General features: G+C 36.2%; 1 protein-coding gene across 3 annotated transcripts in view; it reads right to left on the bottom strand.

Moving 5' to 3' along the window:
* LOC140146247 (thiamine-triphosphatase-like) overlaps positions 1–27,182 on the bottom strand; it is a 234,773-nt gene that overhangs the window by 164,997 nt on the left and 42,594 nt on the right. For 2 of the 3 annotated variants that reach the window (XM_072168030.1, XM_072168028.1), the window contains one exon: positions 12,295–12,737. In XM_072168030.1, coding sequence (XP_072024131.1) covers positions 12,637–12,737 — 101 coding nt within the window. In that variant the 3' untranslated portion in view covers positions 12,295–12,636. Of the gene's footprint in view, positions 1–8,128; positions 12,738–27,182 lie in introns of those variants that run through there. The other variant, XM_072168029.1, reaches the window with a different exon arrangement.

The raw sequence follows: 27,182 nt of genomic DNA, 5'->3' as shown, positions 1-27,182 counted from the left end.
AATGTTGATTAAACACAGGGCTTTATAACTTTGTCCTATACTTGTTATAATTCGATAACTATGATTAATATTTGGTAAATGACTCGTTATTTTGATTCCTTTCATATCTTTATTATTTTGTTTGTTTTATTTGTTCCAGATGGAGTACTAGATAATGATCTCATAAAAAGTTTGTGTCTACTCTTAAAGTGAGTAAATTAAAAAGTAAAAGAAGAAACTACACTGTAAACATAAGTTAGTCAAAAAAAAGAAGAAGATCTAATTCAACTAATTTAAAATAAGTCATACAAGATATAATTTTTTTATTCAAGGAAAATAATTATTTATCAAAAATCTGATTTATGATAAATAATTAGGCATTTAATTAGTCATTCAATTATTAATCAATTAGTAATGCACGTAAATGACTAATTAAATCACAATAAATCATGAAGTCATAAATTGGTCAAATTGGTCACAATTTCTTATTCTTTACAAATTTAATATTATAAGTCATTAAGCCACTGGTCACTGCAGTACACAGTTGTATTTTCCAGAACCCAAAACTGCAAGAGCAATTAAACTCAAAGTTGGAATAAGAATGTTTGGGTGATAGGCCTCAATGTGAGATAGGAAAACATCCTGGGTTACAATCAAACCACCCGCTTCTAATTATTAAAATAGTTAAACATCTAATTAGAAAACTCTGGTTCCTCGTAATATGTGTTATTTAACTGACACAATGCCCGATGCGATCCACATTTTCACAGAATAAGCCTAAACCGGATAATTGACATAGACTGATCACTGGCTGAAAAAAAGTGCATTACTTGTCATTGTGCTGTTCCATTTAAAATTCACATTCCCCCTGTCAAAGATTTAGCTAAAATCTTCCACAGAGGGAGTATGAGTTTCAAATAGAATAGACAATTGGATAACTTCCATTTGAAATACTCACTCCAGTTGTGGAAGATATAGGTAAAGCCATAATACAGAGGGAGTACTTACTCCAGTTGTGGAAAATATTGGTGAAGCTATAATACAGGGGGAGTATGGGTTTCAAAATGTTTAACCCTGATCAATTACATTTAGAAAACATACACCCCAGTGGCGTGTCCAGGGGGGCCCGCACTTTGTTCAAAATCATGTAAAATCAGCCGTTTGTTGTTTTTTTGTTGACGATTTTAGCCAATAAGCCCCTGCATAACTCTGAAAGCCCCTCCGTGCCCCCCTGCAGGAACAGATCCTGGACACGCCCCTGTGGAAGATATTTCCAAAATTTTCCACAGGGGGTAGTGTGGATTTCTACAAGAATAGCCTATTTTAAATTTCATATTTCCAAAAAATATGACATTAATGAGGTTTTGTTCATGTCAGAATTAGAAATAGATAGAAACAATTGTTCTCATAACATAATACCTTGAAGACAATTAGGCTCTAATCACAATACCAATATTCTAGCCATGGTTGCCATATGCCATACTTTTAAGCCCAAATTGGGCTATTTTCCAAAACCCTGATGTACTGACATAAAGTTGATAGCAATTGGGCTTCTTTAGCAATTGAGAAGGAACACATTGTTTAGACTATATTCCAGTTGTTATCAATGCATCCCCTATAGTAGACATGACCTTAATCTTCCACACAGGGAGTGTGAATTTCAAATGGGGCTAGCTGTATGTGACTCCATTTAATATATACACTCCCTGTGAGGAAGATGATGGACACGTCTTCCATAGAGGGTGTATGGATTTTAAATATGATAGCCTAATTTGCCAACAAATAATTGTTACATGTAATCCGATTATCACTATATCAACTGGATATTTAAAAATCATTTTATTTGATTTAAATAAGATTTTTTTAAATTTAAAACGATTAAAAAAAAATACAATTCCAAGAACTGCTATACCCCATGATAAAGTCAAAAGAGACCAGTGGAATACTAGACATATGCACATTCCTATCAGGTATTTAAGCTTATTTACCAAAAAAAAAATCAAAACGCATTTTCAGATGTGAAAATTTCAAAGAAAAAATTTGGTAAAATCATGGGAAAAAACCTGTTGAATTCTGCACCTTGAAAATGATTTTTTAGCAATAGATAAAATGACAACGTAGAGGTATTTAATTGTATCCAAAATGTGTAGATGCAAATTACAAATGAAGTAAAACAGACAATTCAAGAAAGAAATTAACTTAAATTGATCAAAAAATGGTAAAAACTAAAAAGTTGATGTAAATCAATGATTAAAAAAAATCATTTGATTTAAATTGTGATTTAAATCGTGCCAACGCTGCCTGAACCACAATCAAAATGATCACTACAAAAAGTCTATGTATACCATAATTATAAAAGATACATTTTTCAGTTACCAAGGAGTTACGTAATCACTTCGCTGGCGAGTACAATACTTTTTCTCTTGTTGTAAATTTTTTAAGTTGCTGAAATGCCTTTATAATGTTTTAATGACATTTCATAAATTTACTCATATTTATTAAAAGCACCCAAATTGCTAACCAAACAAGCTTTATTTCACCCAATTGGGTGCTTCATATACTGATATTTGGTAAAATCACCCAAAATTGAAGACCAAGCAATCTTTATTTCACACAACTGGATGATTTATTTACTGATATTTAGGAAAAGCACCCAAAATCATAACTAAGCAAGGTTTATTTCACCCAATTGGGTGCTTTTTATACTGATACTTGGTCAAAACACCCAAATTGATGACCAAGCAAGCTTTATTTCACCCAATTGGGTGATTGATTCATTTACGGATATTTAGCAAAAGCACCCAAATTGCTAACCAAACAAGCTTTATTTCACCCAATTGGGTGCTTCATATACTGATATTTGGTAAAAACACCCAAATTGATGACCAAGCAAGCTTTATTTCACCCAACTGGGTGATTGATTCATTTACGGATATTTAGTAAAAGCACCCAAATTGATAACTAAGCAAGCTTTATTTCACCCAATTGGGTGATTCATTTGGTAAAAGCACCCAAAATAAGTTGGTTAGGTGTATTTTCCTCTTAAAATGTAGCTCCTCGGTGGCCATCAACTACCGCCACCATCCATGTATGTCCTTCACCAGAAATCTGGCAACCTTATATAATACCAAACATTCCTGTAATTAATTTGATAATGAATGTTATATTTAATAAATTTCATGATTGATTATAAAAGTGCATTTTTAAACAAAAAAATATAAATACAAATTTCCAAATGCTACTTTGATTTCACTGCCGTGATGTAACTTTTTATCAAATATTTCCCTTGATCAATCATAATTGTACTTTTTAGAATTATAAAACTCATTAGTGCGTTATAAAAAAAAAAAATCATATATATATTATCATTCATTGTTCACGAAGCGCTATTCACTCCCGGTATTCACTTAGGTCTTTCATATATTATCATTGTCATTATAACAACAACAATGATGGCATTGTTTGTCATTTATTAATAAAAGTAATGAGTATTTTACTTCATCGTTACCTTGTGTTACGATAATTACATTTTTACAAAGGAAATTGAGCAAAACAAGCAAAATAACGGGAAAATTAACGACTCACGGTCAATTTATTAACACTTGTAATAAATGTCACGATTTAATAACATTTTGTTGTCTCACATGTGTAAAGGCGAGTGGGATGGTGACAAGAGCCAGTTTTAGCCATTAGCTAAAATTCTGCAGAGCCCTGCCAGAGCAGTTCTTCTGGGGTGAACTAAACGTGCCTGGTTATCAAATTAATCAGTGACATGTTTATCTCTGAATTTGACAGGTGCTAATTGATGTTTTAATATTATTGCATCAATTAGCACCTGTCAAATTCAAAGATAACCTTATCACTGATTAATTTGATAACCAGGCAGGTTTGGTTTTCCCCAGAAGAACTTCTCTGGCGGGGCTTCCTCTTTAATATTTATACATTGAACTTATAGGAAATGAGTCAAGGAAGCCAATAATCGCATTTATATTTCAATAGGTCTTGCGGTTCTTGAGTTAAAAGGCCAATAATATATCTGAATAAAACTTTGGGGTGTTTTCCCCTCCTGAGAAAGATCATGCACATGGGGTAGAAATATCACCCTTATATCAAGTCTTGGGATCTCCTTTATAGAACCCAAATACCATTCTTCTTGTGTGTCAGCTTTATTTGTCTCAAATTTGAATGCAAACACAGCCAGGCCAGGCTCCCCTCTGACCTGCCTTTCCTATCTGCCTATCATGCATTTTGCTGGGATATCAAGTAGAGGCATTAGTCATTCAATGGTGGGGTGGGAGGGGGGTGGGGATATGAGTTTTGGAAGTGGGAGGGGGCACCATATCAGCAATTTTTCTATGCTTATATTTTTTGTTTTCAAATGTTCTCTTCATGTGCTTCACTGCTGCTATGGTACTGAAAACAGAAATAGCTTTTTAATACATCCCTGGACACTCTTAATAGTGCTGCACATGCTTTCAAAAAGCAGGGTCTTAAACTAATGTTCTCCCCATAAAAAAAAAAAAAAAAAAAAAAATGGGAACTGACATTCCATTAGGCTTTAAAAAAAAGGGTATTTTGGAACTAAAATGGCCTCTAAAGGTATTCTAGTGTCAGCTCTAAACTGCCTCTTTATAGACCACTTGACATCACTTGACTTCATTGCCCGGCAGTATGGGCACCAATTATGGCAATTTCCATTGTAATCTTCACCCTGCAGTGTGTGTGCGCATCATAGTTTGCTCAGGGCACATGCATTTTAAATCGTCCACCACATTTCGTATAGTACAAGAAAGCCATTGAACAGTGTAGCGGTTCATTCAAGCATATCGATAGACCAGTCCCTCACCTTTGTTGACAATGATGTCAAGTGTTCTATACACAAGCACAAAAATGGCTGAAAAAGGAGTCGCACATACCTGTATGGCAAGATGTGAGAACCGTTCCCCCAAAGCGCTCTCCTCGGTCTTTTAATAACTTGAGGCTTCATCTCCAAGCGGTGTGTGAATGCAGTTCCCTTCTTGTCCAGAAGTGCTTGAAATGTGACAGAAAGGTTTACTGTGAACCATCATTCTATGAGCGAACTATAGATGAGGTCACACCAAATAATTATTTGATTGGCTGACAGTTTTCATCGTTCTTTACCCGTCAGAATGTGCACGCATCATGTTTGATAAGGGCCCATGCATTTAAAACTTGCGCCAAGTCAGATACTGAGTAATTAATGTTGCATGCTGTTCCCTCAAGCATATCGATGGACCAGTGGCTTGCCTTTATTTGTAAACATCGCTGTTACCCAATGGTGTAGCCAGGGGGCAAAGGGCAGGCAGTTATACATCAAAGAAGTATTGCCCCCGATGGGATGCTACAGATATGTTATTTTATATTTTAGGTCTTTTTTTGTACTTTTTAGCCCATTTTTTACAAAAATTTCCCAGTTTGAAAGTTGCCTTCCCCCTTTTACCCCTCCCACCTAGAAAAGTCCTGGCTATGTTACTGTCATCACCTCATCTCCAATTACAGAGAAAACAAGCGTAAAGCAAAAGCCGCAAAAAACGCTACTCAAATCAGACAGAAAATGAGATGGAACACAAAGCCATTTAGGCTTGATGCACTTTTCATCATTTAATTACATCCAGCATTGAAATCCTCCTCTTTTACATCAAATCAAATAGATTTGAAATATAACAGTGTTACCAAAATTGATGCTTGTATTTAGAACAATTTAACTACTCACTTTTAATCTAGATTCACTGTTATCTTAGTAAATTAATGGAAGCATGTCTTACTATGTACTAATTGCTAAAAAGAACATGTCAATTTACTCGGATCATGACATCCAAAGTTACACTCATTATATGAAGACATTTTGACCCATTTTTCGGGAGACAGATGGCAAAGTTAATTTATGTATTTTTGAATCAATATTTGATGAAGCATTCGAGTATGTCAGATTTTGTGAAGCTGTCTAATACTTAAATGACACTTTGACTTGTCTTTTGTTTTAAGGAAACGTGGAGGGTAAATTGTATTTTAAGCTAATCTGGGGGATTGTGCTCAGTGTCTAGAGCTACTTTTTGTATGGTAAGTAGCTTTGTTGTTTTTTGTTTCTTTTTATAATAATTATCATCCTCATCCTCATCATCATTATCATCAGTCGGCTGCGGAGCAGGCGACTACAAGCTTTCTCCAACTATATTGTGATCTTGGGCAAGCGAAAAAATTTTGTTTGGCTGCAGCATCCCTTCAGTATCAGGAGGTGCTGGACATACTGTAAGTACATTGTGCGCGGCCGTCCCGGTTTCCTCTTCCCGTGTGGTGGAATATAAAGGGCATATTCTTTCACAGGCTCGTCATCTTCGAGACGCAGAAATTTGAGTTGATGAATCTTGACTCTGGCAACCAGTGGAGTGGTGTTGGTCAGATTGTAGATGGTTTCATTTGGAATCCGATCCGCATGCTTTGATGTTTAACATGACTCTGTAGCAAGATGTTGCAAAGGCGTTGATCTTGTTTTCCATGTTAATTATAGAAGTCATTTAATTTTCTTTTTTCCCTCTTTTTCCCCCAAGGTAAAATGATTCTCATACGTTAGGAAAGAAAAAAAGCAAGGTACACCAACTTGATGTGGGGAAACAAGTAAAATGCAGACTAGACAGTATGCAGGGGGACAAAAACAGCAAATGTAGGCAGAAGAAGTAGGTAAAGTTCGATAGCCAAAAATTACCAGTTCCAAGGCCCACAGAAGTAAGTGCTGAACCTGCAAAAACAACAAGGATCAATGGTAATATAAAACTGCACTAGAACAAGTGATGAAAATCACTTTGCATATAAACAGACACGCTAAACCAAACATCCAGAGTAGGCACAAAACAGGCAAAGTTCGATGGCCAAAAATTGCCAATTCCAGAGCCCACAAAAGTGTAAGGAAAACAGTACACTGGAAGTGATGAAAATCACTGTGTACATAGCAGTCAAACACTAAACAGACAAAAAATAACCGACGTTTCGAGCAGATAAACTGCTCTTCTTCAGGGACAGACAACAAAATATAAAACAAACAACAAGAACTACATGCTGTAGTTTAAAAACAAATTCAAGTCAAAAATTGAAGGCAAGTTCAAATTGAAATAAGTAGCAAACAAAGACAGCAAACTCAGAGCAAAATAAGTTGTGTCTTCTCTAATTGAGAGCAAATTCATTTGCTCTCAATGAGAGAAGACACAACTTATTTTGCGGTATTTTGCGGTGCCAAGCACGCCATCTGCGACCGATATGCATTGTCAATAGACATAGCTGTAATGCATGAACTTTGACCTATAAGCTAATGACTATCACTTGACACATGGTCATTTTATTTCATTGAACGAAGCACGCCTACAAAAATAGCTAGAATTAAGAATTGCTCTGTCATAAGTACCTTTTTTTTTGGCTTCATTGAACAAAGCAATTTTAATCTTCATTGAATGAAGACCCTTGCATACACATTAGGGAAATAGCATTTTTAACCTTTGTTTAATCTTCATCGAGAGCAGGGGCGTCCCTAGACCAAAAAAAAGGATTATAAGCGCTAGCGCCGTAAAAGCCCTAAAACGTAGGAGTCAAAATTTTTTCCCACATATTATTATTAATGCGCAGTGTTCGAATTTAGGAAAAATAAGTGGTTGTCCCACGGACAACCAGATTACAATTTCTGGTTGTCTGTCTAAGTTTTTGGTTGTCCGTAGGCCTACAAATGTGACTTTTGGCTAGATTTATGGTTGTCCGGCGGACAACCGAATCAATATTTTGGTTGTCCGGTGACTTTTTAGTTGTCCCGGCAACCGGACAACCAAAATTTCGAACGCTGTTAATGCGTATAAGATTTACAATAGCTATATTACGTATATTGCGTAACAACAGCACAATTTCGTAACACATTAATATTTTAGATGACTCTTGCAATTTGCCGACAATCACAATAGCTTTGACTACATTTGCCAACAATCACATGGTTTTGACGACGACAGTCAATTTTTGCTGACAAAATTGTGTATTGTGGGGGGGGGGGGTGTCACACTCCCTCTAGCGTCACCTCTGGTCGAGAGAAGAAAATCCCAGAGACTATCATTAGGCTCTAGTTTAGTAGATAACAAATATCATCACCAAATTTTGATGCAAAAATGTTACACAACAAGCACTGTTGGATGCCTAGTTAGGTTTAGACCATCATTAGTCTCTAGTTTAGTGGCTAACGTATGAATACGGCTGAGCTTATTCATCTTCATCACCCAAATTTTGAGGTGAAAATCCTGTTATAATGGAAGTTAACACAAGCACTGTTAGATGCCTAATTAGGCTTAGACCATCATTAGTCTCTAGTTTAGTGGCTAACGTATGAATACGGCTGATCTTATTCATCTTCATCACCCAAATTTTGAGGTGAAAATCCTGTTATAACGGAAGTAGATAGTACACTTTTAATAAAGTCAAATATAACGTGCACAATATTTATTGCAAAAATGTCACATTTTATTGTATAACGCAAATAATATAATTCTATTTTATTATTGCTGAAAGAATATATTATTAAATTATAAATATGCAAATAAGGTAAGTAATAAAAACTAATAAAAAATTGCACACACAATGGTGACTATGCACCATACAGGAATCCCATTAAATTTGTACATTTAACATGTTTAATGAATATGGGAATCGAAGATACTTTTACAAATAGTGCATGTGATAATAATATCAAATGATATTTTTTTGTAAACAAATGTTTTCATTTCATTTCCTGGAAGGCACTCACATAGGATAATGTATTTAATCTCAAGATATTGGTAATACGAAAACAAAGCAAAACTATCGGACAACTTTTTTTAAATAATTGACAAATCCAAAAGTACTCATAAAATAAATGTTGGTATTTAACTCATAATAATTTACACTAAAATATTTCACTAATTTTACTGACCACTGTGATCCACTACTTTCCCACAGAATTTCCCAATACTTCTGGTTCTTTTCTCATCCCCACAGAATTTTCCCGGTACTTCTGATGTCCTGATTGAATGTTTTGCCCCCCCCCGCTTTTAATCAATTTGCTTCTCTGATCTTACTTGTGTGTTGGCTGCCATCATTTTCGAGTAGCTTATGTATGAGTTCTTCCAGTTTGATGATGTGATTTTCTATTACGATGTGGTCAATTAATTTTCCATTTTTATTCTAAGGAAGCCATAAGCAAAGATATCAGAAAGTCTAAATATTTTAGGTTCTTTTGGAATTGTCAATAAAAAATATGTCAAATATTTGAATCTACAATCCTACAAATGCATCTATTTCAAAAGCTAAACTATACTAAAAGCGGCTGTTCAGGGGGGGGAGGCATGGGAGCCCCCTCCAGCCTCCACCTTTTGGCAAAATTGCTCATTCTTTATTCTTTTCAACCACTTTTTGACAATTCAGATGCCCCCCATTTCAAGACGGAATGATGCTAATGCCGGGGTGGGGGGGGGTGTCCAGGCTTGGGCTTTGCCCAATCAGCCAAGCAAACAGGGTTATTCCTTCATGTAATTTTACACAAAATTAGGGTTAGGTTAGGCTTAGGGTTAGCATTTGGGTTAGGCTTAGAGTTTGGGTTAGGCTTAGGGTTAGAGTTAGGGTTAGGATTAGCTTACACAAAATAATTACATGAAGGATCGACACTCTGCAGACAATCAAACACATTTATCATAAGTGAACTTAAAGTTGAACAACATTGAATTTCTCGCAAATTTACCACTTCAAATGTGGTTTTTTTTATCAAAGTTATAAAATTCCATCTCAAAATTTATTGTAATAATTATTTGTATGCATCAATCAAGTATGACTTAGGCTTTATAGGTACATTTATTACTTGTCACAATACTACTGTGAATCTCTTTAACTTTCATTGTCACATCGCATATATACAAAACATATCTCTAGAACCGCAAGTCCAATTATAATGGTATTTCATCAGAATAAAGCTCTAAAAATGCCATATGAACTTAAAAACTGACTTTTGATCTATTTTGTTGACCAAAGAGTTTATCTATCACATACCGTAAAAACTCGATAGTTAGCATATGTACTTACTATGGAGCGCTTTTAAAACATGCAAACATGAGGAGCCCCATCCACAAAAGTGTAAAGGGTTTTGAGCAAATCATCGATACACATTTAGTTATATACGAACAAGTAAACCTGCAAATTTGTGTCTCAACCCCATTAGCTCAGTTGGTAAAGCGCCAGACTTTGGTACAATTTCATGTTTTCAGAAGTGCTCCATAGTAAGCACATATGCTAACTATCGACTTATGAACCAGGAATGTAACATTAATTGGTAAAATTCTCTGTCAAAATATTTTGTCTAACCAAATGAAGATGTTCATTGCAACTTTTGGTCAATTTTGTCCCGGTATTTGTCAAGGACCCCCCCCCTCCCACCCCACACCGGGTTGGTATGCCTCTGATTACAGCTTACAACTTCATAATAAAATGTCAAAAATTTAAATTGGGATGATTTTTACAATCTATAATCAAATAAGCAAAATCGCTGATCAGGTCCTTTAAAACAACAGTCATTGATAGTAAGGTAAGTTAATTACAGACATTATAAATCCACTGATTATAAAACTAACTTAATTACTTGCAAGCACCATATTTTATAACCATATGGCTTTAACATTATTTTAATTATGATATGCACCAGGCATAATAGTATGCATAGTAAATTTCTTTTAACATGTTCTAGTTTTTATCTTGTTTAATTTTTCAGAATTGAATAAGACCAATACATAATTTGTTTATTAGCGATAGTTTTGTTTATTCCTACAATTCACTTTTGAGAATATTTATAGTGTTATACAAACTAGACATTAATTCATGTACTACAAGTAAATTAAACCATACATGCTGATATATTTGCTTGAAAAATGATTTAGGGCTGGTTTCTCAAAGCATGGCTAGTGGTCAGGCTTCCTAAGGCATCAGGCTGAAGCATGATTAGTCCTATATACCAGTGCTTTAACAATTTCACATTGTACATCATCTAGAAAGATAAATCAATAAAATGGATCCACATTGGTAGCCTGCTGGATTAGGAAGCCTGACCATTAGCCAAGCTTCGAGAAATCGGACCTTAAGTTTGAGAGGGGGTTCAAATCTGGACTTCTTCCATGCCATGGACACTTGTCTAAAGGGACAGTTCACTCTCAGGCATCTAAGGGAGGATTATTGCCTCTGCACGTCCCCTTACTGATTATGCCACTTATTGCACATACCATGTTCTTGATATCATTGTGATATTACAACATATGGAAATAGTTCACAAATATAAACCACCAGCAGGTTATGCAGGGATGGTTATAGTAATCTGATATTCATCCGTATGCAGAAATGGGATATTCCAGTTGAAATACATACACCCCCTATGGAAGACATTACTTTATCCCCTACACAAGGGGTGGAGTCACCCATTCAGGTAGCCCCATTTAAAATTCACACTCCCTGCGTAGAAGATTCAGGTCATGTCTTCCATAGGGGGTGTATGGATTTCAACTGGAATAGCCCAATATCACATTATAACTTATATGTGACACGATCTGGTCCATGGGGACCAAAGGCGGCAAATTTGAAATTGAGATAAAAGTAAAACTATGGAGTAATAAACAATAAAATACATAAGAAAATACACATCACAAAACCTCATAACTTTAGAACCAAATATGCTAGACCTTTGGTGTTTTCAATATATGATAGCCTAATGTTACTACAACTCAGATATTCATAACCTCATTCATAAACGCGATGCGTGCAATCCAATTACATTTAGTTATTTGTGAAAACGCGAACGCAAATCGAGGTCATTAATATCTCACAATTGACTGCAAAATGCATAATTGTTCCAATGTCGCACACAATTTACCGGCATTTGCGTGTTGTTGTGTGTCGGACAAACTGCACGCGCTGGCTGCCGTATTTGGATTGCGCGCTACCATATTTGCACAGATTGTGATACGCACTTTTGTTATTGGTCGTCATGTTTTAGCCTGATCGATTTTTGGAAAGGGAAGATGTAAAAATCATTTAATTTTATAAACTTTTATAAACTAATATATTGTGTTTTTTTGTAAGGTGAAGAGATTAAAGTGACGGTTGTGAATGAGGTTAGTAACTTTGCATCGGTAATATGTCAGGCATTGTGAAAAATCAAAACATTTTGCTTTGGACCTCGGAATATCCCTCGGTTCCAAAGGCAAAATGTTTAGATTTTTCACAATGCCCTCCAAATAACCGATCGCAGTTATTAACCTCTAAATAATTATAGTTATAACTAAATTTAAAAAATGCCTCATTTGGCCCGTGGAGCAGATCGTGTCACATATGTTTATTGCAAAACATTTAATTGATGCACCAATTGTCTTTGGTTCAAATCATGGCTGGTACCTCAACTGGGCAGGGGTCTTGATTCTTGGTTGGCTCCTGCTCTCATACAAGGTACACACAAATTGTGTTAGTCTTCTGTGCTAGCACTTCTTACTTGCGTAGTTTGTGGACGGATAACTTCTCCCAGCTGGACTAGGTGAAAAAGACAAGTCTGGATGGACAAGACAAGTCTGGATGGACAAGAACCCATGCAGGACACAATTGGTGTCATGGATGAAGGAGTTTGGCGTTGACGAGGGCGGTATAATGTTGCGGTCTGAATCTCTGTAGGTAGCTGTCTAGTTTGCCTTTAAGTACTGTTGTAAAACCTGCATTGGAGAAAACAAATACAAACAAACAAACATGTTAGAATAAGGCTAACCAAACAGTAGTATGTGACAGTCCATCACACATCAATGGCGTAGCCAGCACTTTTTCAAAGGGTGGGCAATGGGGTGGGGGGGAGGGGCAAGACAAGTTTTAAGAGGGGCAAAAATGGGCTAAAAAGTAAAAAAGGGCTAAAAATCTTACACATCAGGGTGGCCAGCAGCCCACAGGAGGGGAAACAGGGGGCAAGACTTCTCACGTGGGACAGCTGCCCCCCTTTTACCCCTGGCTACGCCACTGCCACACATGGACTGATTATGTTGGCTTGATTGAAAGGGAGAAACAAAAATAAATTCTTTGGGAAATTCTTTGTTTTCTATTGTTTCAATGGACCATGTCTTAGAATGGTCACATATTGACTGATAACTAGCAATACATGCATTGGTCATTTTGAAGGGTCAGTGACACAATGACGTAACTCCATTTTTTGCGAAAATGAGATTTTGATATCAAAATATTCAGAAACATGAGCACTTTCCAATAAATACATAGAAATAACTCCATTTAGCACCCAATTGAAATCAATGGCCAGTGAAACATAGACTTAACTACATAAGTCAATATGGACCATTATCTTTAAACCCATTTTTCTCAGAATGGCCAAAATGGAGTTACGTCTTTGTGTCACTGATCCCTCGATTTGTTTATTTGTTAGTTCATTCATTCATTTGCATGTTTCCTTCATTTATTCATTCATTCACTCAATCGCTCACTCACTCATTTATTCATTCATTCACTCACTCATTTATTCATTCATTCACCTCTTCAAATCACTTTATTGTTGAAATACTTTATGAAAACAATAACGGAATACAATAAGGATATATCGTATAAAATATCATGAAGGCATCGTAAGTAAAATAACAAATACAAAACACAGGAATAAACATAAATATGATTATAAAAGACATCAGACAATATTTATAAATAAAAGACCTTTCCTCGCTGGCAGTCATTTACATAATACATAGAACACAAACAACACAAAAACATAACAAAATACACACAAAGCTATAAGATGCTTACATCAACACATGAACAAAATGCATAAACATCTCCAAATTGTTGAACACAGCACAGCAATTATTGGCTCTCATTTAATTCTAATGAATTGCCTATTTAGAACAAGCCCAGCCCTAATTACTCCACATATACTGTGAAATTCACATGCATGCATGCCTATCAACATGCGCAATGTATTGTTTCTTCCATATCATCAAATCCTTAACCCGTACTATGTGAAACACCATTCATCATTTTTGATTATTTTAAAAGTTTTGACATTTTTTCTGAATTTTCCAATTTGATGACCATATTTGGAATTGATTTGCAAAATACATTCAAATGAGTACAAACAAGCCTAGTATTGGTTCAGTGATTCTTGTGAGAACTTGAATAATTTTCAAATAAAACATCTTACCATCCGTCATGCTAAATGTATTTTACCTACTTTACATCATCAATCTATATCCAGTACTATGCGGACATACGATCGGTCATTTTTTTCACCAATTTTTCAAAAAAATAAAAAATTTCTGAATTTGGGTACCATATTTGGAATCAACATGAAAAATGCATTCAAATGAGTACAAACATACCTAGTATTGGGCCAGCGGTTCTTACACTAGCCTTTGTAATTTTTAACGAAAATCTGATCATCAATAATAAAACATATGAAGCGCAGTGCACAAAGTATTCAACTAATTAGCCTGTGCAAATGATAGTACCCAGACATACGGCTTATTTTAATGAACTTGAAATCTAAAAAGGGATAATTTCATGATAAACTCTAAAGCTCTATGTATGCTAATTCAACCACACTCAGACACGATTCTTTCTTCTCCACAACGGAGGGTTCACACATGTAATCCAACACCACTGATATATTTGGATTGGCAATTCTAAAAGGGCAAAAAATTAAAAATAATAGTGCACTGAAGAAGCTGCATGCAATAGGCTCTTCTGTTTAAAATCTACACACCCCCTATGGAAGACATGACCTTAAAATCTCCCACAGAAGGGGTGTAGATTGCAAATTAAGTCGCCCATTCAAGTACTGTAACCCTATTTGAAATTCACACTTAAGGGGTGGGAGATTAAGGGCATGTTTTCCATAGGGGGTGTGGATTTCAACAGGAACAGCCAAATTTGGATGGCTGCTGATGAAATTCTAGGTTAATTAATGACTGCAGTAATGCGAATGAATTAAAAAAATGGGTCTGCACGCTGCATTGACTTGGTTTGAGCGCCACCGTGCCAATTGTCATTCAAGTGTCCACTCAGACCCGAGTGACACCGCTTTAAAGAAGAAAATACGATCTTCATCAAAGACGTACTAATTAATGGTCGGTGTCCAATTACATAATACTTTTTTTTTTTTTTTGAAAAATGATAAAAGCGGATATATATTTGAATTAAGATTTAATGCATCTTACTGATTGCATGAAGCAAATTAATGTCTGTTATATTAGGAGCAGTAATTAGTAGTGCGTTTCAGATTACTGTTTTTATCTACTCTCTCTCTCTCCCCCTCTTTTCATCTCCTCTCTCTCTCACTCTCTCTCTTACCATATTCATAACAATTAAATCAGACCTATTTCAAAATCCGACGCAATTAACTGATTACATCTAAAAACACTTGTATAATACATAGAAAGAATATAATAGAGAAAACTAAGAAGTACTAATAAATGACGCATCTCCAATGTGCTGTTCCAGTTTAAATCTATACACCCCCTATGGAAGACACAACCTTAATCTCCCACAGGGGTGTAGATTTCAAATGGAATCACCCATTCAGGTAAGCATTTGAAATTCACAAGATTAAGGTCATGTCTTCTATATAGGGGGGGTATGGATTTCAACAGAAACAGCCCGATCGCAATTGATAATGATGAATGTAGACAGACACCATATAAGTATGTGTATGTTATCAAAAGAAACGAGTACCATGAATTAATCATAACAAAATCCTAATTAAAGTACTAATTAATGAATGGTATAAAATTACATTTGAGTATAAAGACAAAGAACAATTGCATTCAAATCCAAAGCTATTTCATTACATTTCAAAATGTACTTTTACACTTCTGAAAAGCAACATACGCTGTATTTATTTAAGTACTTAAGATCATCAAATTTGATGTAAGGAAGTCATTTTAATCAAAGTATTAATTATCAGCAGGTGTTTGGTTACCATTTTAATTAAAATATGTTTAAATCAAAATCCAGAAAAATCTGTCAGAAAACAATAACAGAAATACTACACCAAAAATGCTACATATAAAACCAAAATTGGCTTAGGAGACGATTTAAAGTCTGCTGTAAATCATGCTAAATAACATAAAACTAAAATGTTTTTTAGATATTTAATTTCCACTTAAACTTTGCATTTGTGATCAGTAAAATATGTCAATTTTATTAATAACTATACCAATAATAGTATAGAAACACTGCCCCTATTACCACCAAAAAGTGGAACATAATATCCAAGTACCAAAAAAATATTAAAATGTGATGTCATAAGAGAAATTATACTTCAATTTCTAATGTAAACTTGCAATTTTTGATCAGGGCATATAGTGTGCAGTTGGGTTGGCTAGACCTCGGGCTGGGATTAGTTCTTAGATTACATATATAAATATGTAGACAGTACGGAGTTCTTTGTAATGCTTACGCATCACAATATGATAGCGCTCTTAGCTCGGGAAGCTTTTGTATAAAGAGTTTTCCTGAGATACCAAGCAGCACTCCTTCTGGTTATTTATCAAGTAGGGGAGGACCGGGGCTGGTGCGCTAGTACCGAGGATTGTTATCCACCGCTGTTATTCAATAGTAGGGAAATAATCCGAGGCCCCCCTGGAGGCGTTCGGTGTCGAGACTCCTTCATAAACGTCTTCAGGAAACTCCTTGAACATAGATCGGCCGTCGGGTGATCGTTCTTCGTCGAGCTTTAGAAAAGTCGGTGGATCTACCACCACCGCTATGGTATAGTTTTTAAAATATCGTGAAAACTCAATTGTGGTCAATTGAGAACTATTATATCAGAACCAACAATTATTACAATGGAAAGTATAGGGGGACAAAGACTTGGGGGTGAGACTTGGCACACAAATCCTATGCATATTTTAAGTACCTCGAGGCTGCTACTCGTTTGTATGGCTACCATTTACAGAGCGGATTGAGATTCTCGAGCTAATTCAAAGTGACTTTGAACAATTTTCTGGCTGGTTGGTATGCCAGTCTATAACAGTGCCTTTAATGCCATGCATGCGGGCTATTAAAAAACAGGCTCCCATATTGCGTGGTACATATCAGTTTGTTCATTAATCATATCAAAAGTATACCTCAAAAACCACTGAACCAATACTAGGCATGTTTGTACTCATTTGAATGCATTTTTCATGAAGATGTCAAATATGTGCATAATATTGTAAAATTCTGAATTTTTTGTAAAATTTTTCAAAATTTTGTATCAAAATATTTTGACGCGGAGTCGTTGATGGTATGCAAATTGTTAGTTAAAGAGACTGGGGGGGTTGATAAATAGCTTAGAGTTAGGAAATAGATAGTATCGGTATTAAAAGGGTAGCTTATTTGCTTTACATATGGGGTCATATCTTAACCTACATGTGAGAAACTACTGGGAATACAATTGCAAACCAGCAAAATTTATTATTATTTGGATAAGTGAGCAGTGTTTATGTAATAATTTAATATGCTCAATCTGGAATACCAATAACAATCTTATGCACTGGAGTAAATAATGACTAATCAAACGAACGAACACGGTTATTGTAGTGTATTTAAAAAAAATGAATATTTGTATTCATGATTGATTAAACATTTTCAATTAAGTTAACGAATCAATGAGGGAATTTTGTGACTTTGCTTTGGTTTGAACCAGTGACCTCTATGAAATGAACCAGTAATTAATTAAAAATTGACAGTTGGTAGCTATCCGGTATTTAAAATATGCCCGACTAAATTAGCCAAGTTGGGCATTTCTGACTAGTTAAAAGATGCATGATTAGTGATAATTTACTACTTTAGTCAATATGCAAACATACTGACAAGTTTACACATTCTAGATTAGTGTTAATATTAGTCAAGATTGGCACATGCTGACTAGCCTGACTAGTTTACAAACCCCTGACTAGCTTAGAGATGCCCGACTAGCTTACAAATGGCTGACTAGCCTGACTAGTTTACAAACCCCTGACTAGCTTAGAGATGCCCGACTAGCTTACAGATGGCTGACTAGCCTGACTAGTTTACAAACCCCTGACTAGCTTAGAGATGCCCGACTAGCTTACAGATGGCTGACTAGCCTGACTAGTTTACAAACCCCTGACTAGCTTTGAGATGCCTGACTAGCTTACAGATGGCTGACTAGCCTGACTAGTTTACAAACCCCTGACTAGCTTAGAGATGCCCGACTAGCTTACAGATGGCTGACTAGCCTGACTAGTTTACAAACCCCTGACTAGCTTAGAGATGCCCGACTAGCTTACAGATGGCTGACTAGCCTGACTAGTTTACAAACCCCTGACTAGCTTAGAGATGCCCGACTAGCTTACAGATGGCTGACTAGCCTGACTAGTTTACAAACCCCTGACTAGCTTAGAGATGCCCGACTAGCTTACAGATGGCTGACTAGCCTGACTAGTTTACAAACCCCTGACTAGCTTAGAGATGCCAGACTAGCTTACAGATGGCTGACTAGCCTGACTAGTTTACAAACCCTGATTAGCTTAGAGATGCCCGACTAGCTTACAGATGGCTGACTAGCCTGACTAGTTTACAAACCCCTGACTAGCTTAGAGATGCCCGACTAGCTTACAGATGGCTGACTAGCCTGACTAGTTTACAAACCCCTGACTAGCTTAGAGATGCCTGACTAGCTTACAGATGGCTGACTAGCCTGACTAGTTTACAAACCCCTGACTAGCTTAGAGATGCCTGACTAGCTTACAGGTGGCTGACTAGCCTGACTAGTTTACAAACCCCTGACTAGCTTAGAGATGCCTGACTAGCTTACAGATGGCTGACTAGCCTGACTAGTTTACAAACCCCTGACTAGCTTAGAGATGCCTGACTAGCTTACAGATGGCTGACTAGCCTGACTAGTTTACAAACCCCTGACTAGCTTAGAGATGCCTGACTAGCTTACAGATGGCTGACTAGCCTGACTAGTTTACAAACCCCTGACTAGCTTAGAGATGCCTGACTAGCTTACAGATGGCTGACTAGCCTGACTAGTTTACAAACCCCTGACTAGCTTAGAGATGCCTGACTAGCTTACAGATGGCTGACTAGCCTGACTAGTTTACAAACCCCTGACTAGCTTAGAGATGCCCGACTAGCTTACAGATGGCAGATGATCTTACAGATGTCCGATTAGCTTACAAACAGACACTCTACTAGCTTACAGATGCCCGACTAGTTTACGGATGCCTGACTAATTTACGTATGCCCAACTAGTTTATGGATGCCCAACTAGTTTACGGATGCCCAACTAGCTTACAGAAGCGCGACTAGCTTACAGATGCCCGACTTGTTTACGGATGCCTGACTAATTTACGTATGCCCAACTAGTTTATGGATGCCTAACTAGTTTACGGATGCCCAACTAGCTTACAGAAGCGCGACTAGCTTACAGATGCCCGACTTGTTTACGGATGCCTGACTAATTTACGTATGCCCAACTAGTTTACGGACGCCTAACTAGCTTACAGAAGCGCGACTAGCTTACAGACACCAACTAGCTTCAGATTACTGACAACAGGTGCCTGACTAATTTAAAGATACCTAACTAATAAGATATCCAACTTGTGTTTGATTTAAAGATACCTAACTAATAAGATATCCGACTTGTGTTTGACTAGTCAAAATGCTTACTCCACTAATACCAAGTTAGCCAAATTAGTGAGTCCTATAATCCTGATAATGAATTGACTAATTACAGTATTTCAATATAAAACAATGATTGCTCATTTAGCATTGCCAATCAAGGGAATAGAGGACATATACAATACAATAATAATGTTGTTAGAAATTTGATTAGACCATCTGTTACAAAACCAATTAACTTTTGTTTAGAAATAATTACTTTAATCAATTGTAATTACTGGAAATTAATAATTATTATTCACAGCCATAACATTTTTAGCTTGATCAAGTTGAACATCAATATTAGCAAAATTATGTTTTGAATTTTGGGGGAAAAATGACAAGTGATGAAATTCCAGGGCATGGCTTCATCAAGACAATCACAAATTAAATTCAAAACATTTGAAATAGTGTTAAAATTATTTCAAACATTATTTACAAGAATAATCTAAATGGCATTTTTGCTTGACAATAACAAGTGGATTTTTATTTACTCACTACAATATTTTGTCCTTCACATTGGAGGACTTCATCAGATATGACTAATATGGTCATCTGATCTACTAGTACTTTTCCGGGAAACTAAGCAACACCAGAAACCAGTTTCCTGGGAAAGACGATCAGATGACCATCATATCTGATGAAGTCCTCAGTTGTGAAGGACGAAATATTGTAGTGAGTAAAAAATTCACTAGGTTTTGTCAAGCAAAAATGCCATTTTGTTTCATCAACAAACCTGGTGAACTTATTCAACAAAATTATCTACAAGATGTGGTGTTCAACATTGACCTTAGGATGTATGTTATAACTATATACGGTAATGACATTCCCAATCTTGACTACCACAAACAGCCTTAGTCTTGGTCAAGCAGTCTTTGACACCTTATGCAGTGGCGTACCGTGGCGCCCCACCCGGGGGCTGAAGAAAATTCAATTTTGCCGCCCCCTTCCTCAACAGCCCGAAAAGGTTGACCCATTTTTTTTTTTTGGTGGTTTGAAAAAGTGAAGAGAAAAAAAAAAAAAAAAAAAAAAAAAAAGAAAGGATTATCAGCGCTAAGCGCCCTAAAAGCAACACATTTTGATGTATAGTACAATTTTTTCAAAATTTTTTATACTTTTCAAATTTTTCAAAATTTCTTTACTAATTCTTTTTGGCGCCTTCTTCTGCCATGCCCTTCGTTTCCGCCCTTCTTCTTCCGCCCCTTCGTTTTGGGCGCCCCTGCTTTACCCGGGGCTGGCGCCCCAAAGCCCCTCCCAAAATATGTGCATGTTATGTTGATAAATTCACCATACTTCTCAGAAGAAGTTTGTTGAATTTGGCACTTTCTGTATAGAAATGTGATGTTGAAATTATGACATAAATACAAAGGTGACTTAAGTTTTATCACATATATAATGATATTCCAAAAGCTGACTGCTACAAACAGTCTTAGTCTTGGTCAAGTGATGCTTACTTCCATAATTTGACATACCTTAAAAGAAGTATGTTGAATCTATATAGAAATGTGATGTTGAAATATGACATAAGTACAAATATGACACAAGTTTGATCACATAATATATAATGATATGCGCAAACATCTGCAAAGCAATTGAGTTTCTATTCGCGTCTTATTTGATTAACCCATTTAGAAATAGGTCACCACAATACTCTTTTCCTGTCTTCAACGAATAATTAAAAACAGATAATGAACGAAAAGACCAAAACCTGCTTATACGCGTGTGTGTACCAAGTACAACGACATCAACATTGCAGTGGTGTCGTCTGAGATGAAAAAAAAAGCAACTAGGACCCGGTTTGCGTTGAGGCATGACACACTGATGCATTTGGGGGCTTTTTAGCGAATGTACAAAAATGAGATTTCTGTATATGCAAACATATAGTATTACGCTAATAGGCATCGAGTGACACCTGGCATTAGCTACGTACTAATGAATTATACATGTTATAAGACTTATATAAATGATAAGAATCTTACTAGTGCAAAGAAATAAAATGACTAATTTGACCCGTTGCAATCACCGGGCGATAAGACAAGAGAAAAGAAAATGACAGTACTACCTAAGCTCTTTGAAAGATGATGCTGATAGCTCCCACGTAATTACATCTCCCTTCGACTATTTGTTCCTGGAGTTGTTTACTTACATAAAATTATCATGGTTGAATGGAAATGAATTTTTAATTCAACGTGGTTTGCTTGCTAAGTTTACACCACTCTCAAGTGGTTTTATATTACAGGGCACAGGGCTTTCACCTCCCGCCGGTCCGCGATGACACATAAGTGTTTCTACTGTTGATTTACTACAATGCATTTTTAAAAATTGAAATTATATATAGTTTATTGAACTATATATGAATAGTTCTGTAATTATTTGTTTGGAAAACGTTTAGCTCATGTAATTCCTTATTATTTAATGAATTGCAGTGACTTGTTATTAGAATGATAGAGTAACGTTTTATATTAACACTCTCCACGCGGGTGTCGATTGCAGACGACAAGTTTCAAAAAAATATTTACAAATATTTCAAAAATGTCAAAATTGTAAATTTTCATAACCATATTTGGAATCAGCATGAAAAATGCATTGAAATGAGTACAAACAAGCCTGGTATTGGTTAAGTGGTTCTTAAGATAGCTCTTGAAATTTTGGAGAAAATATCTCAAAAGTTGGACTTTTTATGTTCAAGCCTATGGCTAGCACACAGAGCATTAATTATATAATTAATGAATGCAGAAATAACTGAAATAAAACCATTCATATCAACACCACTTGACAGTTATTTCCGCAATTAAGCTTAACCATTGTTATTATTTAATTAAAATACAGTAACTAAGAACCAACTACCAAATCAAAAACTTTACAGTTGCTTAATTAAAGCTTCTTGCATATTAATCTATTTACACAACTAGTAAGACTGATCTTTAAATTCAAATATTTGATGTAAAATAGGTATATTTTGTCTCAATTAAGTGGGCTGTTTGTCTCATTATCTTTCTTTCATTGTTTTATCTTTTCTAATCAATGAATACATCATACCACAAGCTTCAACATAAAAAGTTCAAGATTTTTTTTGTTTCAAGGTGTTTACAGGTCTTGCCGTCTAGATTTTAAAGGCGAGTGGTCAATCACTCGCTAGCATGATGCTAGGCGAGAAGTCGAATCGCTTTCTGCATATGTAGCGGTCGAATCACTCGCTAGGTCTGAAAGATCATTCATACTGATATCATGAAACAATTACGCACTGTCCTCTCTTTCGTATCCATCCAAGGATTAAGGCTAAATTATTACGATAAATCGAATACAGGGTGTCCCAGAATGATCTATACCGGAAAAGATGGAATTTTTTAGGTATGAAGGGCATGTTTATTGGTTATATTGTTTTGCATTTTAAGTTCTACATATATTTAGCTTTCTCAGATTTTTTAGATTTTAAAGATTGGTCGTTTTTAGTAGAAGTTATAGAAGATTGCGTAAAAATGGTGAATTCTAAGTTTTGACAATGCAACCTATTTTGAAAATCTGTAAAATTACTAAGCGTTCAGCACAAAGTTATTTGGAAAAAGTTATGCAGGTATTTTAGTTGTGCCCCGTTCATATTTCCACTAAATATCCGATATCCATCTATTATTTATGACGTTACCAATCAGTTAAAGAATGAAAGTTGAAAAATGATTGACATTAAATGTACATAAAAAGATCCATGAGTTGATCAAGTGTGTTGTGCCATTTTTCAAGGGTATGCGAGTCGTTTGCGCTGAAAATGAACAGCAGGTTTTTCATAGATTTTACATTATTCCATGCCACGCCAAAACAAATAAAGGTAGCGTGCTGAAATTAACAGAATAAGTAGGAGACATGTCCAAGATTATAATACAGGTATCAAAAATAGATACACTGCCCGTCTTCTATTTTTAGTTATTTTTGCAAACACGGTACAAATCATTCTGGGACACCCTGTACATTGAAGTGCTGAAACTTGAATGTATATTGATATTGGATGATTCGCTAGAATTTGAGTTTGGGGAGCGATGGTGAGGGAGAGCAAGGCCTGGTTTATATTCTCTCCGCGCTGGTGTCGACTGCAGACAACAAGTTTTAACCCCATGAGAACTACCTGCTGATTGGCCAAAATAAAGTTTTCATTATCAATTGGCCCAATCAGCAACACTGTTAAAATAATTTCATCACACATAAAATTGGGTTGAATTATTTGCAAACCTCCATTCTGATTGGTGATTAAAGTAAAAATACCATGTAATTAACCAATCAAAAGCAATGTTAGATCGGCAGGTAGTGTTGAAGGGGTTAAAAAAAAAACTTTGGTCAATCAATGGAAATTGAGAGACAGTTGAATGAATGAGCAAAATTGAGGAATACCAGTATAATAGTATGAGCATTAAAGTTTAATGCGCTGCATGCTAGCCATGCGCTTCGATGGAAAAAAGTTCAAGTTTTGAAATATTTTCTCAAAATATCAAGAGCTATCTTAAGAACTACTGAATCTATACTAGGCTTGTTTGTACTCATTTTAATGCATTTTTCAAGCTGATTCCAAATATGGTCATCAAAATTTACATTTCTGACATTTTTGAATTTTGAATTTTTTTTAAAAACTTGTCGTCTGCAGTCGACACCCGCTTGAAGAGAGTTAAGGTAGGTGAAGTCGGACAAATGAACAAAGTCCCATACACAGGATTTTTGTGGATGTTGTAAAAGTGGACCCTTTTCCAGGAGGAGAGCTTTTGTGAAAAGTGGACCTTCTTCCCCCCTCCCCCCCCCAAGTATAAAAACCTGATTTTCAATCTTCTCTTTCATTTTTTTTTCGGGCTAAGCTACTGAATGGCATCCATGTTGGAGGACAGTTCTGGTGTATAAAGTCTCTAGATTGTTCCCATAACCATTCATTACTATACCACTTGTTTTACTGTATTATCCGGGGTATTATCACAAGAAATTACCAGTGGAGGCCTCTTGTGGAGGACAGAATTTTATTTAAAAGACTCTTGTCATGAGTGACATCATGTTGCATACCATCTATAGCTAGCCAACATCATTACACAATACCATTATAATGTGCTACAGGACCTATAAGTGCTTAATTCAAACAGAACATGATGCCATGAAGCAAACAATTACAATTTTACGAACGTTGGTGACAAGCAGAGGCGCTGATTAGTAAGACGTAATTCAAGAGCGCTACAATTTTTTTACGAGACGTGGCTAAAAGCAATGATGAGTATTGTTTGTTAACATGTCTCAGGAGGGACAACATTGGGCTATTCTGGTTGATATCCACACCCCCTATGGAAGACTTGGACCTTAATCTTCTATAAAGGGAGTGTAAATTTCAAATGGGGGCTACCTGAATGAGTGACTCCATTTTAAATTCACACTCCCTGTGTGTAAGATTAAGGTCATGTCTTCCATAGGGGGTGTGTGGATTTCAACTAGAATAGCCCATTCCATCACTTTCTTCATCCCAAAGGGGTGTGGTTTCCTCAAAGGATCATGGTTTCGCAGATTACTAGCTTCCTCTCACAGTTGTATGAGCAGCTTTCAAGAAGGCATTTGATTCCATTGCTAGTTGAGAAACAGCGGCGCCATGGGGGGGGGGGTCCAAATGCCCCCAGTCAGAATCCTTGCCCCCCCTGTTGCTCCCCCAGTAAAAACCCAAAATTATGAAAAATACCACTTTTTGCGGCAATTTTGCACAAAATTTGTTGATTTTGACCCCTGAAATTCACTTTGCCCCCATGCCCTGGTGCCCCCCAATTCCTGGTGCCGCCACTGACAGGAAATTGTTAAAAGCCGCAGGAAAATCTTCGAATGTCGCCCAGTTGGGCTACTTAATCGCACGTTTGGCAACACTGTATGTTGTTCGAAAATAATTGCCAATGGGATATTGTTAAAAGTGTTCATTTTCGCGAGTACAATTGTCTGCACTTTGCCGATTTTGGACTACTTCGCTTGTTTTTAAATTCACTATTTTGCGATTCCTTGAGAACTAGTATGTAAAAGAACATATTTGCATGATTTTATTTTTGCAGTGGCTGTGTTGAGCGCGAAACCTGTGAAAATTATTGTTCCGCGAAAATTTCCACTTTTACAGTACATCTCTGTGGCAGAGAAGATATCTTACACTTCCCACAATGCATCTCTCCCATTTCAATTTTCTATACTAATTTGATATCTATTGCAACATGGGTCGATAGTGACAAAATGAACAGAACACATCCAGATCTTGCAAAATATGTTTATTTCTTGACTATCAGCCCATGTTTAACCAGTCTATTCTGAACATGAAAACAAAGGGAACCTGGAGGAGTGTCATGTGATGCAATGAGGTGTTGTGTCATGTTGCAGAGGATTCTGGGAAAGGTAGGATATCTCCTATGTCTTTCTGGTATGTGAATGCTGATCATGTCCAACATGACAAATTCATGTTTACAGATGCTCGTGTTCTCAGTCAAACTAAGAACCCACACCACTAGTTTGGGTTTGTAGTTTGCAGACGACAAACTTTTTTTTTTTTAATTTTAAAATTTCAGAATTGTAAATTTGTCATGACCATATTTGGAATCAGCACAAAATGAGTACAAACAAGCCTAGTATTGGTTCAGTGGTTCTTAAGATAGCTCTTGATATTTTGAGATAATACCTTAAAACTTGGACATTTTATGTTGAAGCCTATGGCTAGCACGCAGCTCAGAGCATTAAAACACTCAATGTTTATACACCTCTACAGTATGAAATGTTTCTATACATTATCATTTACAACAAGCCATGCCTACTAACCCGGAAACTTTGGTGCTCAATGTTTTTCTACGGTGAAAATGTGTTCAAAATTCTTCTGAACACTTTGAATACAATCTAGTCAGCTACCTCCCCGCCCAATGTATGTATGCGAAGAATGTCCTTCCAATTCCTCTATAGGCCTAATCTGCAAAAAAATCAAGGGGGGGGTGTACAGAGCAATTTTAAAAATACAGTAGATTACAAGGCCCTATGTCACAGGGGAAGTTGCCCAAATTGGTCCAGAATTGTCAAAATAGTATAAAGTTATTCAAAGTTTCACAAACTTGCTTAAAACTTCCTCGAAATTGCGGTAAGTTGCACAAAGTTGCTTTTTAAGTTTCTCAAAATCGCGTTAAGTTATTCAAAATTTCACAAAATTGCTTAACATTTTCTCAAAATTGCTTAAAGTTGCTGAAAAAGATGCTCAAAAGTTTTCAAAATTACTCAAAATTGCTTCAACTCCAGCAAGCAAGCTGCGTAAAGTGAGCGCTGGATTCTATGAAATTGTCAAAATTTTTTCCAATGCAGCGCAAATAGGTCAGCAACCTCACACACTTTGGGGAACTTTACGTAACATTAACAAATGTTGCAAAATTTCGGACATTTTTGGAGAATTTTGACACCTTTGGGCAACTTCCCCTGTGACATGTGGTTGGTTGGGGGGGGTGGTGGTGGTTGTCCCGTCAATTAAAAATCAA

Source organism: Amphiura filiformis, chromosome 2, assembly GCF_039555335.1.
Source record: "Amphiura filiformis chromosome 2, Afil_fr2py, whole genome shotgun sequence".
Lineage (NCBI taxonomy): Eukaryota > Metazoa > Echinodermata > Ophiuroidea > Amphilepidida > Amphiuridae > Amphiura > Amphiura filiformis.
The sequence above is the reverse complement of the archived record's forward strand: the minus strand, read 5'-3'. Positions and strand labels throughout refer to the sequence as shown.